The 17,878-nt window shown below is 30.0% G+C and overlaps 1 protein-coding gene across 5 annotated transcripts in view; it reads right to left on the reverse strand.

Annotated features, from left to right (window-relative positions):
- The window catches only part of LOC129960205 (rho guanine nucleotide exchange factor 17-like), a 259,387-nt gene that overhangs the window by 173,647 nt on the left and 67,862 nt on the right, over positions 1–17,878 (reverse strand). For all 5 annotated transcript variants that reach the window (XM_056073437.1, XM_056073438.1, XM_056073436.1 and 2 more), the window contains exon 6: positions 15,834–16,410. In XM_056073437.1, coding sequence (XP_055929412.1) covers positions 15,834–16,410 — 577 coding nt within the window. The remainder of the gene's footprint in view (positions 1–15,833; positions 16,411–17,878) is intronic.

Raw genomic sequence — 17,878 nt, forward strand, 5'->3', positions numbered from 1 at the left:
TAAAAAGCTATCGTCATTTCATGACTTGTCCATTTACATACTTTAATATTGTTATAATTTCTACAGGACTTAAGGCATTTGTTTATTTTAAGAGGCTTCTGAAAAAAGTTTTTCTTTTTCATCATGTAACCATGCATCATCTACATGAGGAAAATTATTTGTTGCTCGATCATTTCAGATCCTATACTTAACGCGAGATCAGATGTTATTAAACTCAGTTTAAGAGTTACGGCATAAAAAGGATAATGATTCCTTTACGAGTTGTTCATGAATAATGGTTTTACTTTGGCCACACAATTTCCTCCTCTGTAATTTGCGAGTCTAATCATGTTAGAATCAACGGGATAACTGTTCTATTCTTTGGAAGTAGCATAAGCAGATTTGCGATGATATTAACAGCAGGCAGGAGGCAATGATTTTTTTTCACTGCGGTTTATTTTCTAAGCAATTCTATTTAGTAAATCAAACAATGTATATGAGTGCGTTAGAAAAGTTTTTTAAGGGATACAATTGATAATTTTTCCCTACAAATTGTTGACAAAATTCTACAATTCAAAATTAAATTTTAACGATTTCCTGAACGGAAAATTTCCTCAATTCAGTTTCAAACTTGAAACAGTGATGATATATTTAGTTAGTATTAAGAAATGTTGAAGCGTAATGACTTCCTTTAAATGAATTCATCCATCTGAATTCATTAAATGCTCCGGTACGTACGACATGCTGCCATTCAAAATTAAGCGAATGCACGACTGCAAGTCAAGAAATTCCGTAAATTAATTATCATATAATGCAAATGGAAGTCACGGAAAGAGCTCATTCAAATGAAAAGCACCATCCTTCCATTTTGTTGGTGCAGCATTTCTTATTTTCACAGAAAAGCGAATTGAAGTCTGGAAAGTGAACGCCTTAAAGTAAATAGGATGAGCACTTTTAGTATTTTATTCAAATGAATAGAAGATAAAATCTCACGAAATTTAAAAGGTAATTGCATAAAAGTAATCACACGTATAATAGATTACTAACGATTCTGCTGACAAATGAAATATATCGCAAAATCTACTTCGAGAGTTATAATGGGTTTGAAAAGCAATCTCAGCATTAAATCAATAAGATCAAAAGCTAAACATTTTGCACAGAAGTGAAGAAGAGAATTATTTCGTGCAATAAAATAGTAGTCTAAGTCAAAGCAAACGCTTTGAAATTTACGATAAGAAATTAATTTGAAAAAACGTTCAAGTGTTTTAAAGATAGAAATTTCGTAAATCTCTGATTAGTTCGTTTGTTTTTAGTCGACTAGTTTCCTTTAAGTCTTGGCTTAGACCAAGACATAAAAAGAAGGGGAAAAGGGGGAGGGGAGAACTTTTACGATCAGGTATCAACTTCGCTTTAAATCAATTATTAATCTGAAAAACACCAAACATCTAATTTATGCAATAAAGCATTAGGCTGAATATTCCATTAAAGTCGTACTCAAAGTTAAGCCGAATTTGTACAGTATTATGCACTGCAATTAAAGGAAATTTACTACATTAAAGTACAGAATAGCAAACATTCTAATCTGAAAATTTAACATTGTACATTACACAAAAATTATCTTGTATGGTTGAAGAAAATCATATCTATATAATAGATGAAATGGGATTATTTATTTTAAGGAAATCAGTATTTAGAGTTCGATTACAAGTGCAATAGATAAGAAGATGAATCCCTCTTAATGCTTAATTTCCAGATTATAGTTATGAAATTGTAACCAAAAATGTAATTTTCATATGATATCTATATCATTTTTATAAAAAGCATATGTTTAAAAATAGACTAACAAATACTGAAGATTCTTTCTTTAACGAAATTGTATATGGATATGAATATCAATTTTTTTTACGATTTATGCGATAGAAGATACAGGAATATATATATTATCCTGTTCCATGATTTAAAAATCAATCTTTCTCATTTTTGAAAAAACGTTTTGCTCTTTATCCTCCCACAAATAATTAACAAATATATAGTCAAAAATAAATAAATGCCTAAAATCTGCAACACATTTATAAAAATTATTTCTATTAGTAAATATTTTCTAGAAAACAGAAATTAGCAAAAAAGTGAGTTTATTCTTGTAAATCTTCATTTCTTTTAAATGATTTTTCCAGGAGACATTCGCTCGAGACATCGATCAGAATTTGCATGGATGCTCCGAGATGAGATATACAAATTTGCAATTCATTTCATAACCCCTGCAGGAAGACAATTTTATAACTTCAAGAGAAAATGCTTCCCTTCGAATCGATAACTTATTGAAGAGAATATTTCCACCTTTAAATCCAATTTTTCAAAACATTCAAGCGCACAAAATGAAGCATTGAATTTAAAGGAAATGAAATATATCAATGAAATTTATCAGAATCTTTCGTAATATCTTTTCAAATTTATCCCATACTAAATATTATGAAGTAGGTGAAGAATTACAACTGTCAAATATATTTGTAAAAAAGTTACGATAGCAAATAGTTAAAATACTTTTATTATAATAATTTTTACAGTAATCTTTTTATATTATAATGATACCTTTAGATAGAATGATAGTGTTTTTTTTTTTTTTAAATTTTGACTTTATTTTTGGATCAAACATAATACTCAACAACTTTCAAAATTTAAGGACATATAATTTTTTGTCAAACTGAAACTTTTGCTTCAAGTGTAATTTTTTAAAAGATGAGGGAGAGTAAAATAACATGACTGGAAATATATATTCTGCAAATGCCAGTTAATAGTTTTTCACGAAATTAAAATTAAAAAATTATATAGTGAAATAACTGTTTGAAATGTATCCAGCTCATTAGTTACTCTTCAAACTAGGAATATTAATTATTCTAATAAAGCAATATTCGAAATTATAAGATGCAATTATGTAACACAAGTGAGTACAAATATGATGAATCTATAAAAGAAATATTAATTTATTTTTTGGGCGGGCATCATAATTATAAACTATTGTTGGTTGATAAGGAGAACATTTAAACAAGTACTCTCTTTTCCATGCTTCTGAATTACACCAGTGGAAGAATGTTTGACCCTCAGCAAATTTGGAGAGCATTAGGCCCATATACACAGCATGTCTTGCATAAATCAGGTCTCAAACTCGATAATGAAACCCAGATTTTGTCACAATGCAACCTGAATCCCTATCCAGTGAAAGAATCCAATTTCTCGCTGCATATTTTTGTAATGTATTAAAATTTTGCATATTTATGTTTATTAAAAGAAACCGACAAGGGAAAACTGTGATTAATAACAAAAGTAATACGTTCTGAAAACAAGATTAATCATTCATTAGCTAAAATCGCTGAAAAAAATTATAAATATTAAGTGCTTTGCAATTTTTTTTAAATATGACTAGAGAATGCCATTTTTAGAAATTTATTCCGGAACGAAGCAAAGAAATAACTAAATATTTTCTTCGATAGACAGGTCGATTTTTTTTCCTTACACAAATGATGTGCACCGATCTATTATAATGAACCATTTATGTTATTACGCAGGACCAAGTTTGACACTAAAGAGCTAAAGCAAGAAAAATCTTAACAGTATTGGGGACATTTTCTAGACTTTGTCTTTTATTTTCCCTGAATGAAAATGAGTGATATTCGAATTCAAATTATGAACCAAATTAGACACTAGGGGCAAAATAAAAAAATAAAATAAAAATGGAAACCACCTTCATCAGGTAACAAGAAATTTAAAGACGGAACAGGTTTTCTAAATCGAGTTTACGTGGCATGACCTAGCTTCATTTTATCGTATTTTTTCGACCTTTCCCGTTTAAATACTCCAAAGAAATAAGTATTTCGAAGAGATCTGCTTTGAGTTGCGCCTCTCTTTGATAGCAGTATTTTCTTTTCTAATAATGACTCAGCGCTCAATCATTTCGCTGCATTGAAGGAGGGCTGCATTCATTCAGTGAGGTTGGAATGGAGTAACTCGCTGGGTACGGAGAGATGTTTCAGCTAGCAAGAGGAGAAATATGTACACAGTGGAATGAACCCTTTCTCAATGCAAGAATGATTTTTCTCGTCCCTTATTTTTGATTTACAAAAATATGTACTACCGAATTCTCATTTTAAAGAGCTACAGCGGAATCCCATTGTTATGATCTTTTATGAATAACCAAAAAATTTGCATGCAAAATGAACTGGACTTCTCTAGGGACTGTAATTTATTTTTCCTTCTTGTGTCATAAAAACAGTCTGTAAAATCAGGAAACTCTTTTTGTAGATACACAATGCCCTGATATTTTAAGAATTTTTAAATGACAATAAAAAAAAAAAACTTTGTACAACAAATGAAATTTCCTTCTTGCCTTTGAAAAGTAATATTTTACCTTCTTAAGAGAAGGAATATCCACGGTATCCAGAGATTCTTTTTAAAAATATGCGATGGATTCTAGCTTTTCAGGAAAGCAAAGGACCTTCTTTCTTCAAAATAAATAAGAATGAAAAAAGTGAGCAAAATGAGCTAGAATTCTTCGTACTCTCCAACATTTCTATTTTACTCCCTGAACTATAATAATTTTCCGTAAATGTCGGTTGCTTTATAATTGAAGAACTGAGTGGATAAACATGTTAAAAGACATTGGAAAAAACTGGAGATAGCTCTGTAAAATGACATGTTATGGTCGTCTCTAAATAGAAAATGCTTATTTATTCAGTGAAATCTTTAAATAAAGTACGTACGGTGTAAGAAGATGTTATGTTCAAAACCATGAACAGTTTTATTAGTGAGAAAACATGCCAAGGTCACACAGCATTTTTCATGAGAAACGTTTTGGAATTCGAATAATGTAACTTCTCTCATGATTTTGATTGGTTTTCAGTCACAGTTTTAAAAATTCCTCATTACGGCTTAAAGCGTGAATCGAATGAGCTGCTTTACCGTAATTTCGTCATTATTGCTTAGTTCTTTAATTGTAATCTATTGTTTATTTACTTTAACTGTCGGTTATATTCCAAAAAGATACCAAGAGGACAAATATTGCTGATGAAAACTCTTTAGAGACTTCATCGAAATTACGGGAATTAAAATGCTAAGTAAACAGTGTGTGTGTGTGTGTGTGTGTGTGTGTGTGTGTGTGTGTGTGTGTGTGTGTGTGTGTGTGTGTGTGTGTGTGTGTGTGTGTGTGTCCTCTACACAGCTGCATATGTGTATGAAAATATTCATGTGTGCAAAACAGTTTTGATGACATCGTAGAAGAAAAAAAAATGGTTACGCAGATAATCTCTGTAAAGGCACTAAATGATCTTACTGAATTCTTCAGAAGTTATGGACAAGATCAACAATCATAAGAAATTTTCATTGAGAAGGATCACATTATTCGTTATTAAAGATAAATTTAATAAAAATAGTTTTTAAAATACTCTTATTAATCTGTTAATTGTAGACTTTATAATTTAATTAGTGTCTACTTTTTAGTATATTTCATTTATAATTCGTTTTAATAAATATTACGCTCTTGAAATCAACTTCTCTCAAATTCACTAACAGTTAGTATTACTTGCATACAATCGACGAAACTTAGTTTTCTGAATATTAAAAGGTATATGGTTATTGGCAACGCATAAGCGTACATAACTTGAAAACTTTAGAACATAAAAGAGTGAATGAAAAATGGCTTACAAAGCTCCATTTTTATAAATAAGGAACAAGTCAAGTTTTTCATGACTCCTATTAATACAAGTGACTATATACTACATACCATATTTTTTTCAATTCTGTTTGATATTCTAAATGCAGAGCAATGTCTTGAAGTTATAATAGCAATATTCTAGAACATCTCAGGCTATTTGGAAGTCATTAATAAAAATAATTAAATATTAGTATTTCATTTTAATGCTATTATTTTAATTGCTTTAATCATTCATTTCAATTCTTTGCTGAAAATATACACAATTTTGTAGTTATACGATTTTAATCATTTATTACGTCTATGCATGTCACTAGCTACTATGATAATGAAGTATAAGGGAAGAACCCGAAAAATCTCACTTAAGTCATATTTAAGCAGAGGGTTAGCATATGTACTATTTGTCTGAAATAGTTCTATTCTACTACCTAACCTGTTATCCAAAAATAAATTGAATTACAACTGTAATTATTTTTGAGAACATTAGGATTTTTTTTTCTATAAAAAAGTTATTTTTGAAACACCTATCGCATGCTCCTAATATTGCTAAGGTCTAAAATGGGTTGAAATAAAGATTAATTTATATTATTATCGTACTCTCTTTATTAAACATGAAAATTAAAACAACAAAATTGAAAATAATGGAAGACAGCCTTATTGTGCTTTTAAGAATATAGTTAACTCACTTTTTCAACATTTTTCGTAAACACAACATTAAAATAAAAAATAAACCCAGGAGCACTCTACCCAAACGAAAAATTTTGCCTCCTTTATTCTCCTCTTGTCGCATTTTTCGAGGCATTTGTTTCATATCACACATTTTAAAGATCCTCCATGATCGCTTGTGTGAAGTCCTTCACAAATTGAGCATGGAGCAGCATTATCTTCACTACAATTACTGTCGTTGTTGTCAGCTAATACATATACAGGTATATTCTGAAGAGGAAGAAAACTTCTTATGCCTTTTCTATTTTCTTTCTTTAGGAGCCAGATTCTTTACAGTTTTCCCGGCTTTTCTCCAAAATTTGGTGATTTTTCAGATGATAGTAATTTTTGTGTGTGTTTTTTAAACCTATAAATAGGATTAAGTATAACTATTGACAAAAACTTTAATGTGACTCGAATGCGGATTGAGATACAATGAAGGATTGAAATATCAATTATCACTCCAAGAAATGTCAAAAGAGGTAGTGGTGGCGTGCCAGGCCATTCCATTATTTGCCCGTCACTTCAGACCAGCCATTGTCGAGCTCTTCACGCCAACATCTTTCCAGCAACATTCATGATCGTCTTGCTGAAGTAGATCGCAAGTCCTTTCACTAGATCGCTTTTCATCATACACATTACGATTCTCTTCCCACCAGCGTCCAACGAGTCTCATTGGCATGATGAAATCGACAGACAGAAAATTAGGAAAGCTTAGATATAATGGGTTTATCCTGTCTCCGTCGTGCCGATCCTGATAATTTTTTGCACTAACGATTGATTTCGGTGTGTTTCGCTTTATTTCTTTCTAGTGGTTCAGGCAAGAAAAATTTGTAAGGTTTCCTTAAATATAAGGGTAATGAAAGTGCAGGTATTCATTTCCTACCTGCATTTTGTTTTTTCAGAAAACAGTAAGCGTAAATTATTTTTAATGGAATTATTGAAATGCCATCTTTTTTGAGTCACTTTTTGTAAATCGAAAATAATTCTTATCTATTTGTTTTCAACCGAATGATCTTCTGCACCAGGAGAAAAACATAATAGCACTTCAACCCTAGAGACAAAGTAATTTTTGAAGTTTGTGTTTATTTTTTTAATGTAGATTTAGGTACTTGAAAAACTTTCAGTACTTTTAACAAAAAAATTAAAAAATTTCTCCCATTGCAGTCTTTTCCTCTTTAATCTTATTTCACGCCGCTCTAGGTGACATTTAAAATAATAAAAACCCTACTTGAGAAGTGTTCGTATTATCGCTTAGAGCGATAATGGGAACACTTACTTAAGTGGGCGATATTAGTAAGATCCAACTCTTAAAAATGGCGGCCTCCATCTCCGGGATTGGACCACAAATCAAGAAGGAAACTAAAATCAGATGCAGCCTATTACAGTTGCTCTCATAGCCTCAAATAATGTCACTTGAAATTCAGTGATAATACTACAAATAATGAAACATAACTATTAACTCTCTGTACAAAAAAGATGCGTTTGGCTTTTACAAAGAGTTATTGAAAGGGCCAGCCTCATAGTTCCAACAGCGTTCACAGTGTATTAGTAATAATCAAGAAGTAATAGTGGTAGGTGATATTTGAACTTTTCATCTTATATGGAACATGCATATAACATTCATCCATGAAAAAGAAGCAAGTTCAGTGGTGCATGTGCAGGAAAGACAAATTTAGAAAAAATTTCTCTAATTGGAAATTTATAACCATGCCAATGAAGCCGCTATAATTAAACCACTGCTATTTATTACTAAAATAGCTGTGGTATATTGATTAAAATAAAATTTAAAAAAACATTAATTATAAATATAAAAGCTGATTTTTCTTTTCATATTCACTAGCATATGATTTAACACGTTCACCGATCTTTAATTGTAATTTGAAAAAAGAAGCAGTGGCGAGTTGTCATGTAAAAAGCATTAAATAACGAAATTTTGCGCAATAATTCATTCAAATTGCTACTAAAACATTTAGAATTTGTTACACTGTTTAAACGTGCAAAAAAAAAAAAAATCAGAAATTTTAAAATAGCATTTAGAGAACATTTTTGTCATATAAAGTAATTACACACACACACACACACACACACACACACACACACACACACACACACACACACACACACACACACACACACACACACACACACACACACACACTGACTAATGCTTCGATATTTAACATTATTTCATAAAGGTTAAGGATTTAAAATCAAATCTGATTCCTATCATAATCATTACTTATATAAATTCAGCATTTATTCTTTGATGTTCATATCAAATATTTATTTAAAATTAAAAAAAAAAGCGTTCTACAAATTCTCTATTAAAACATTCTACAAGACTTACTTAAAAGAAAATTGTCCTCCATTAGCATTTGTATGCTAAAAAATTAGGTTGTATTTATTTATTCTAGCAATGAAATATCTCTGGAAGTCATTATCAAAAATGCAATGTTATACCGTTTCATTTTACATCATCATTTTCATTAGTCGCATTCGCGTGTTATAATCGAGTGAAACTAATTAAATAAAAAAAATAAGAGTGAATGAGACAAATACAAATATGTCGAAATCATTTCACAAAAAAGAAAATTCGTGCATATTTAATTCGTAATAAAAACAAAAGCTGGCATTAACTCTATGGAATTCATTTCTGGGTGAGCTTTGTAACAATTTTTACGACTGAAAAAATACGAATTTATTGTATCTCATTGTACTCCCATAAGAAACGATGTTTGAACTACTCAGAACTATTCATTTCTTTTTCAAAGTAGTTAAGGTAGTAGCTTCTATTCAGAAGTACCTAATTATTGACGTTCTGTTGTGACTCTTTTCCCGAGCCATTCTATTAAATGGATAAAAATTAATTATCGTTTCAAATAAATCTTTTAGAGACATTTCCTTAACATCTTCCATTGGTTTCTTTTTGTTAAAACGCGGATAAAGGGGGCAAGTACAAATTATACAAATAACTTTTCTTCCTTTTTACGAATTTCAGTCGGGGATGCTTTTTCGGCTCTTCTCTATAAGCAGTTTGCTATCTCATCATAAATATCAAAATATTCATCTTTTATTAATATATTTCTATAATACATATAAAAAATGGACGGTATTTGAAGAATTATTAGGAGACAAAAACCCATTTAGTACCATTTTTGTTTCAGGTAGTAATCGAAAATAATTTTATTGTCAGAGAAAAAAATAAACTGAGAAGGTTTTTAGTTGTTTGATTATTTTTAAACAATATTCTACAGAAAGGTCTTTTTAATTAATCTTTCGCGAAGTTATTTCAACTGGATTTTAGTAAACGTCAGAATTCAAAAAAATATTTTAGGACACTGCTTTTTCTTCCCCAAGTCTCGGTACGCATGATGAGTGGACTTAACAATTAATCTCGTTCCATTTAACGTTGGCATTATACGATTTTTTTTTTCGCGTTTCTCATTCTACCTTAAATTTATGGCCTATTCACACCGGAAAGCAGAAACGATCATACTGTTTCAAACATGAGGGTGTTTACAAGAGACAGAAAGCAAGCGGCAAGCATGTTTCAAACTTTACGATTAAATCCAGAGTTATTTCGTTAGCTAAAATACTTTCATATGTTTACACGGGATAAGATCGACTCTTCTTCCTCCATGGCGGCAGCCTCCGTTCAGAATCATTAATTAGTATTAAAAATCCATCTGTGTCAGTTTTCTTTTCTTCCATTGCTCACAGATAACGGCCCAAACAGCCATCAGGTGCTTCTAAATATAGATTTTGTCATACTGTTGGCCTTCTGCCCAGCGTGGCGGCACTCAGGTCACCTTGGCAAAAGCTGAATTTATGGTTGGCCCCTTTCCATCGAGATGTAGTCCCCCGTTCTCATAATATCCACCTTATGTTCAGCAATCTCATTAACGTCTTCAAGTGAAGAGGACGTGAAGTGTTGGGCTTTTACTACCTGAGGAGCGATAAAAGACCTTTCAACTGGACGTGCGTAATCCTTAATTCTATTACTTGGCAGAAATGCGATGGAAAGATGGATTAAAAGTGCATGCCGGGGAATTGATTTATTCGAGCAGCTACAAGATTGAAGACTTCGGTTTCGGAATCGATTTTTTTAAAAGTGAACTTCACGGCAAAGGATGAGTACGACATCGAAAGTGTTCCACAAAAGATAACAAAGGAAAGAAATGGCTCTTAGAAAATGCTCTAAAAATAAAATATTAAAGTGAAGTTCTAATACATCCAGAAACGACTGCAACGGAACTATTATGAAAATTAAATAAAGGAAGTTTAAATTTAAACTATTAAAAAGGAAGAAATGTTAAAATTCTGCGTGAAACAATGTTTCAAGAAAGGAATTTTTTTAAAGCTACCATCATTCAATATTGTTTTAATGTAACAATCAACAAATAAAAATACAATAAGCTGGAAGACGGCGAAAAAGCATCTATTTACTATCATTTTTATTTATTTTGCAATAGTGTTATGGTATTAAAAGTAATGTTATATTCAGAACTGTTTATCTACACTTATGAATCTAATTTTAAATTAAATTTTTTAATTGTCACTAATAAGTAATAAATAATTAACATAAGAATATAAGTATATGTTAAAAATTTATTTGTATAGATTAATATACTTATATGGCTCTGTGTAATACAGGATCATAAATAGGGATTTGGGACCTCTTGGGCATAAGATGATAGTGACTACCTCCTTTTATTGCTTCCAACTTTAGCTATATTTTTTCTAATTATGGCTGATCATTATTTTTTTTAAAATTAAAGTAACTTTATATACTTTAATTTAATTAGCATTTTTTAAATAAAGGAATATGTGATATTATGTTATCATTTATTACACTTTCATTTTATTATGACTAAAAGAATATAAAGCTATATGATGCTATACAGATCTTAATATAAAATATAATTGGTAATGCAAGGTCATATACCAATTATATATGTAATATAATTGTTTAGAAAAGCAAAATATTTTATTGATATATTTGGATTGCAAAGATGGCTGTTACTTTATCAATTACTTTATCAAAGTTAATATTTTTGGATTTGGCTTTACATTTTCTATTTTATTGGAAACAGATCTTATTTCAAATTAGACAAATAATTTAATTTTTTCCAATTTTTAAAAATAAAATCTCCATTATAAAAAAAAATTCTTTTATGGAAAATATACTATCGAAATATTTTTATTACTCGAGGATCTCTAAATTTGGAGCCCCTGTGGTAATTACTGTCATTTGTTTACATTATGCTAAGTATAAATTAACAAATAAAATATACAATACAGTTTAAACTTTAACTGAATTATTATTTTTTTTTCTTAAACTAATATCTAATCCTTTAAATTAGTAATCTATGATTTACTTTTTAAACAATATTTTTAAAAGGAATTTCCTTAGAAAAGGATTTTTTTTTTTTTTTCAATTTTTCTGGGAAATTGACATTTTAAAATTTTTTACAGTATATGCATATTGATAAACTTAGACACGTATGGTAATTAGAGTTCAATAAATGTTATATTCATGTGAAGGAGGGGGGGGGGACTCCAAGAATCAGTCAACACTGAGAGAACTCGCAGATAAGTAGGTTAAGTGCAACTTCCTGCCTTCATAATTATTTGTTGTGATACAAAATTATCGGAAAAAATTCAGGGAAGGCAACAATTATATTATTTAAAAGTTTTATTTATCTATTTTTTGTCAAAAACTACCTAATTACATAACGAAAACCATTTTCCAAGATTTGTTTACGTCGTGCCACGTTTCAAGATATTTATACGTAAAACAGTACTGATAAGGAGGCACGGAAAAGCATGGGGTTTTCTGAGCAACTTGCTATTCTTATCCATGTGAAAAATGGATAGTTACTTTTTCAGCTAATAGGATTTACCCATATAGATAGATTTCATTTGTAACCTATTTCTAATTATCATGCCTCATGTATTATATCATTTTTTTTTCAATCAAAGGCAATCAGACTGAGCCACGGAAAGTAAATTCCTATCTTATTAATATAAATGCAAGTTCATTTTATCGGCATTTAGCGGGTAAAATCTATTGCGATGCATTATAAATAATCATAAATTGAATAACAAAAAACGAAGTCTAACGTCCATATATAGTTTAATTACAATATAGCCTTATTGAATGACAATTCAAAACAATGAAACCAGAAATATGGTGAAGAAGTATATTGTTCGTATTTTAACTCATTTACTATTTGATTATTTGCGGGAATTTATTATGGAAAGTCCAAATTTTAGACTTCTTTCATAATTAAAAAAAAAAAAAAAAAAAAAACTCTCGGATGTGTCATGCGCAATAAATGTCTAGAATTGTTTCGTTTTTTGAAAAAAAAATTATTTCTAAATATCTACAAAAAGATGGATTTGATTCTCAATTTTTAATGAAGGAGAATTTTTTTAAGGAAGATTTTCTGGAGAATTGTTCATTCTAATTTTTATAAGCACCCTCCCATTTCAGTGAATAATCCTCGCTGTCAATGTTAAAGTGACCAAACGTTCCGCAGCAGCTTTTTGACTGACTATCCCAAATTCATACCTTGTTCATAAATGTATAATGCTTTCAAACAGAGCAGCAAAAAAATCTAATCATTTAAGTATTAAGCTATTTTTTTTATTGATATAATATGTCGGTAGGTATTTCAAACTCGGTATGGAATTTGAAAACCTACTTAAAGCAGGATTTTTAAATAATGGATCTACAGCCTTATCCCAGTTTTCAAAGACATGAACAGGAATCCGTTTCTTTAGTACAAAAGCTACTAGTCTTTGCTTCTCTCTCGCTTTTTTTAAAGTATATTTAGATTATCCATGGAGGAAATGCGAACCATCTTCTATCCCATCTCATCCCTCATCACACTAGTTTAAAGAGCTAGCAGGAAGGGGAAATATAAAATGGAAGATTCGGCTAACTTTGAATAAACAAACAACTGCCCACACCTACTTTTATCCGAAGCCATTCGTTCTCTTCCTTGCTCGTTGCAGACGGTTTAATGTTCTGAGGCTACAGCCTATGCTCTCTAAACATGAAGAACACTTCAGGGGACATTCTACTCAACCAGCATGAGTTAATTGGTTTAATCGGAGATTCTCATCCCCGGGTGGTCGATTGAGCCTTAAATAAACAGCTTTGCTGGCAACCGATGTTCTTCACTATTTTTCTTTATTGAGCTCAGCATTCAAGTTGGTTTCATTGATCTTTTATGTTCGTTCTGTTAAAATTTCATGACTGATGGTAGTTTTTATTGGGTTATTGAGAAAATGTTACGAGTTTTACTAATAACCGTGCTTAGATGAAATGAATATAGGTTCAGACGAAGTTTTATAGTTAAAGTGAGGAAGTTTTATTGGATCTAGCAAGTATTTGAGTATCAACATCTCGTAAATATGCTATCTCTAATTCATCAAGCAAAATGGCTCCAAAAGTTTCATTTTCGGGTAAGGTACAGAAGATTCCAGACAGAGGGCACAGAAGATTACATATTCATAGATGTATTAAAATTTAAAGGTTGCTTTCATGAGTTTGAAGAAGTTTTTATGTTTAAATTTAACTAGATGCAATAAACTTGATTTGATGTGCATTTTTGAGGTATTAACGGTCTATAACGGTGGTCTATAAATTTTTTCGCAAAATTTTCCAAAAACGTGTTGTTTTTTTCTAAAAGCAACACTTATGTTATCAAGTATATCATGCCCAACTTATTTTGGAAAGCATGCCCTTTTTAAAAAAAGCATTTAAGTACTAACTTCATGAGTTAATAATTTGAATACTTTTTATTTCAGTTGATTTTTTAAAGATATTTTGATTCTTTATTTTCTTAACGAGGTTTAGAGCCGGCTTACCAAATTTCAGGGCTGAGCAATCAATTCCGGATTTTTTCAGAGTCTGATTATCAAATAGGCAAATTGGGTAACTGGTTAAGGGCCCGAAAACTTTCAAGAGTGCCGAGGTCTCGAATCTTTTACAAGTATTTTCAGATTAATTATTTTTTTTCATTCAGTTTAAAAATTAAGTATCGTTTAATTTTTAGATAATTATTATAGCATCATTCCTAATTATCTTTTTGTAAATATTATATTTTGCTGCTTAATGATTATTTTTAAAAAATACCCGATTATAAATATTATATAGATTTAAAAAGTTTAATATTTTTTTTTCATTTTGTATAAAATTACTTTTAAATTTCAATATTGAATCTTTTTGTATGTATATATTCGGGACACCGAAGCCAGTTCGATTGAAAACGGCAAGAAAATATATTTTATTATTATTTCAGTTAATCAAAATTTGCCTCTTAAAATTTCTAAGATTAAATTTATATACATATATGCACTTATTGTAAAATTACTCCAAGCATACGTCTCCTTAAATCAAAGAATGTTTCACAAACAAACACACACATACACGAGGGGGGGGGAGACCTGTAGTGCCTAAAGGTATCGATAAGGCTAAATCCAGCCCTGGATTTGTCAGAAGTATGAAAGGGAAATGCTACAAGTTGAATTTCCAACCATAAATAAATAAATAAATAAATAAATAAATAAAGCTTAAAACTAAAATTTATTGACAAAAAAAATCTTCTAATTCTCATAAATCTTAAAGAATGAAAAAATATTCATTAAATTCACATATATCATCGTATTGTTAATGTTTCAATATTTATCAATTACCAATGAATATCCATGTAGACCTCAACGATAATTTTCTGAGTATAAAGTTTAAAATATATCGTATTTAACAACATATTTATATCTATATAAACAGCACAGATTTCAAGGTAAGCACTTATTTGTGTTTAATGGATTCTATAAATTTGATAATTTGATATGAATGAAATTTGATGATAAATTGAATGAAGAAATTTCGTGATAGCAAAAATTTCAAGATCATTTATAAACTGTTTTCAATAACACTAAATATTGAAATAACCATGAGGAAAGACCAGAGTTTATTAATGCAAATTTCTTAGCACACAAGAACCTGCATAATAGGATTCTCGGAAACAATTTCTTTATTCTTCTGCAGACGTTAAAACCATTGGATATTTGAAATTCATGATTACTTCACAAATGTTGACTATAAAATTCCATGTCTTGGAAGGCTAATCACATGATTGTTATTTTTTATATCATTAAAACTAACTTCTTATAATGCACCATTTCGTATAAATTATGAAAAGTTAACATTAGTGATTACAAAATAGCAATCAAATTATTTCATATGAAAGAATAACAAAACCACAAAAAAATGAGGAAATAGGTGCAGAATGTAAAATTCAAATTTGAAATTAATTCCGAAGGATATAATTATATTTTAGATCATCGATACTCCTGAAATTGGCGCAATTCAGTAAGTAGTAATTACTTATAGAATGACAGTAGAATAGCGAAAGGCAAGAGAAAAACTTACCACTTTAGAATCTTGACCTGATGCTTCGACTACCTCACTTTTCACTGTCTCTTGCGAGGGAGTTTTACTATCAGTAGTACTATCATCATCGAGAACCTTATCCAGTTTAGCCAAAGGTGCCTCTGGTGTCAGCTTAGCGGAGGATAATTCTTCGTCGCTCGCGATCGGCACATGTTCTCCGTCAGTTAACAAAGGATAATTAGCGCTTATTTTTCGCTTGGGTGTAACGCACATAGCAAGTTCATTTCTAGATGACGCTGTACTATCGTCATCCAAGGATTGGCTGCTTACGAACATAGTAGGCCGATTTTGTTGTTGAGGCATATGCTCGGTTGCAGTAGAAGCATCTTGATTTCTAAGTCTGCTTTCAGAAATTTCTTGGAGGAAACTGAGATCGCTGTATGCTGCTTTCTGCTTCTCACCTGATTTCCGCATTTCTTCCTCAAGCATCTCCCCATACGGACCTCTCAGCCTCCGTTTAGAGTACCTTCTTTGTTCTTGAGGGCTCTTGGAGGCTGGATTGTTTTCAATAGCCAGTCGTTGACTGCTTGAGTCCAAGTCCGGGAAAAGGAACCGACTGGAGGGGGAAAACGAGTATTAATATCATGAGAATGTTCTGCATTGTTTAGATATTTACGTGTCTGCTTTAATTGGGCCGGGTATATTAATAGATTTAAAGAAAACACGACCATTAGATCTAGTTTAGCAGAAAAATGCTCTTATAACATGGGAATGTAATGTGACTGTGTTAATCGAATTCATTGACAAAAAATGCAGTTTTTAAAGCTCAAGCCTTTGCGTTCGTCCTTGAAGTAACATCGAGAGAATGTTTTGGACTTCAATTTTGTACAGGTGACAGGTAAATTAATATTGTGTAGAAAGGAAAATTTTTCTGAGTACACAAAAAATGCATAAATTTTAGAAACGACTCACAATTTTATTTTATCTATATTTTGCAAATTTGCTTAAAACGGGCCATTAAATTAAAAAATCATTACATACTAAGATAAACGGTATTTATAAAATAATACTCAATATAAAAAGTCAAATCACGAAAACTAAAGTTGTCATACACTCTACTTTTATAATGCACATAGATGAAATACATTTTAAGTATAATCGCAACACATTCAAATTTTGATCATGGGAAGAATTACGTTAAACATTGAAAAATGCAATAATAGAAACAATTTGAAAACAAATCAATTACATAAATGGCTTAGTTGGACTACATAATATATGGAGCAACTCCTATTCAACTATTTAATACACATATAGAAAGCACATAACATATAGACTTTTTTTCTTTAAAAATACTTTATCTTTTAGAAACTTTGAATTCTAGAACAGAAAAGAAAAACATCCCTCCAAATCTAATAAATTTACAGGGAAGAAAAACTTATCTGCGATATTGTTTCTTGATAAATTAATGTTGACACTTTTAAAATATTATGCAAAGAATTTTTCAATAAATTCTCCATTAATTTAAAACTTTCATACAGAAATACTAAAAATATTTTATAGTTTATTTTTAATAAGCTTTTTAATAAGTTTACTTATTAAGTTCATAAGATGCAGCAGAAAGACAAACTAGAATAACTATATTAACAAATTAAATTAAAATGAAAAAACTAGTTTTAAAACATTGAACTGCAAGCATATTTTACTCTACATTTATTACAAAACTTCCACATATTTCCCAAGTGAATACATTATTTATAAAAATATGTAATGAAATTTACAATGGACAACAATCAGAAAGCTGCAATTCTAAATATATTTAAATGGCGTCAAAAAATATTTCCAAAGGAATAATGCTAATTTTTAAAAAAATTATTACATTTAAATAATTTTCAAAATTTAATTAAAAATTACTTAATTTTATTTTGCATTATGATTTACTTTTAATTGCTTTGTTTTTTTTAATTTGTAAAATTTTAGTAATATTACAAGGAATAATAATTTACATATTGTCTTTATACGCTATTAGAACAAACGAAGGCCGAATGAATTCGAAAATGATAAATTGTAATGTATAAACATAC

The sequence above is a fragment of the Argiope bruennichi genome, chromosome X2, assembly GCF_947563725.1.
Source record: "Argiope bruennichi chromosome X2, qqArgBrue1.1, whole genome shotgun sequence".
NCBI classification, from domain to species: Eukaryota; Metazoa; Arthropoda; class Arachnida; order Araneae; family Araneidae; genus Argiope; species Argiope bruennichi.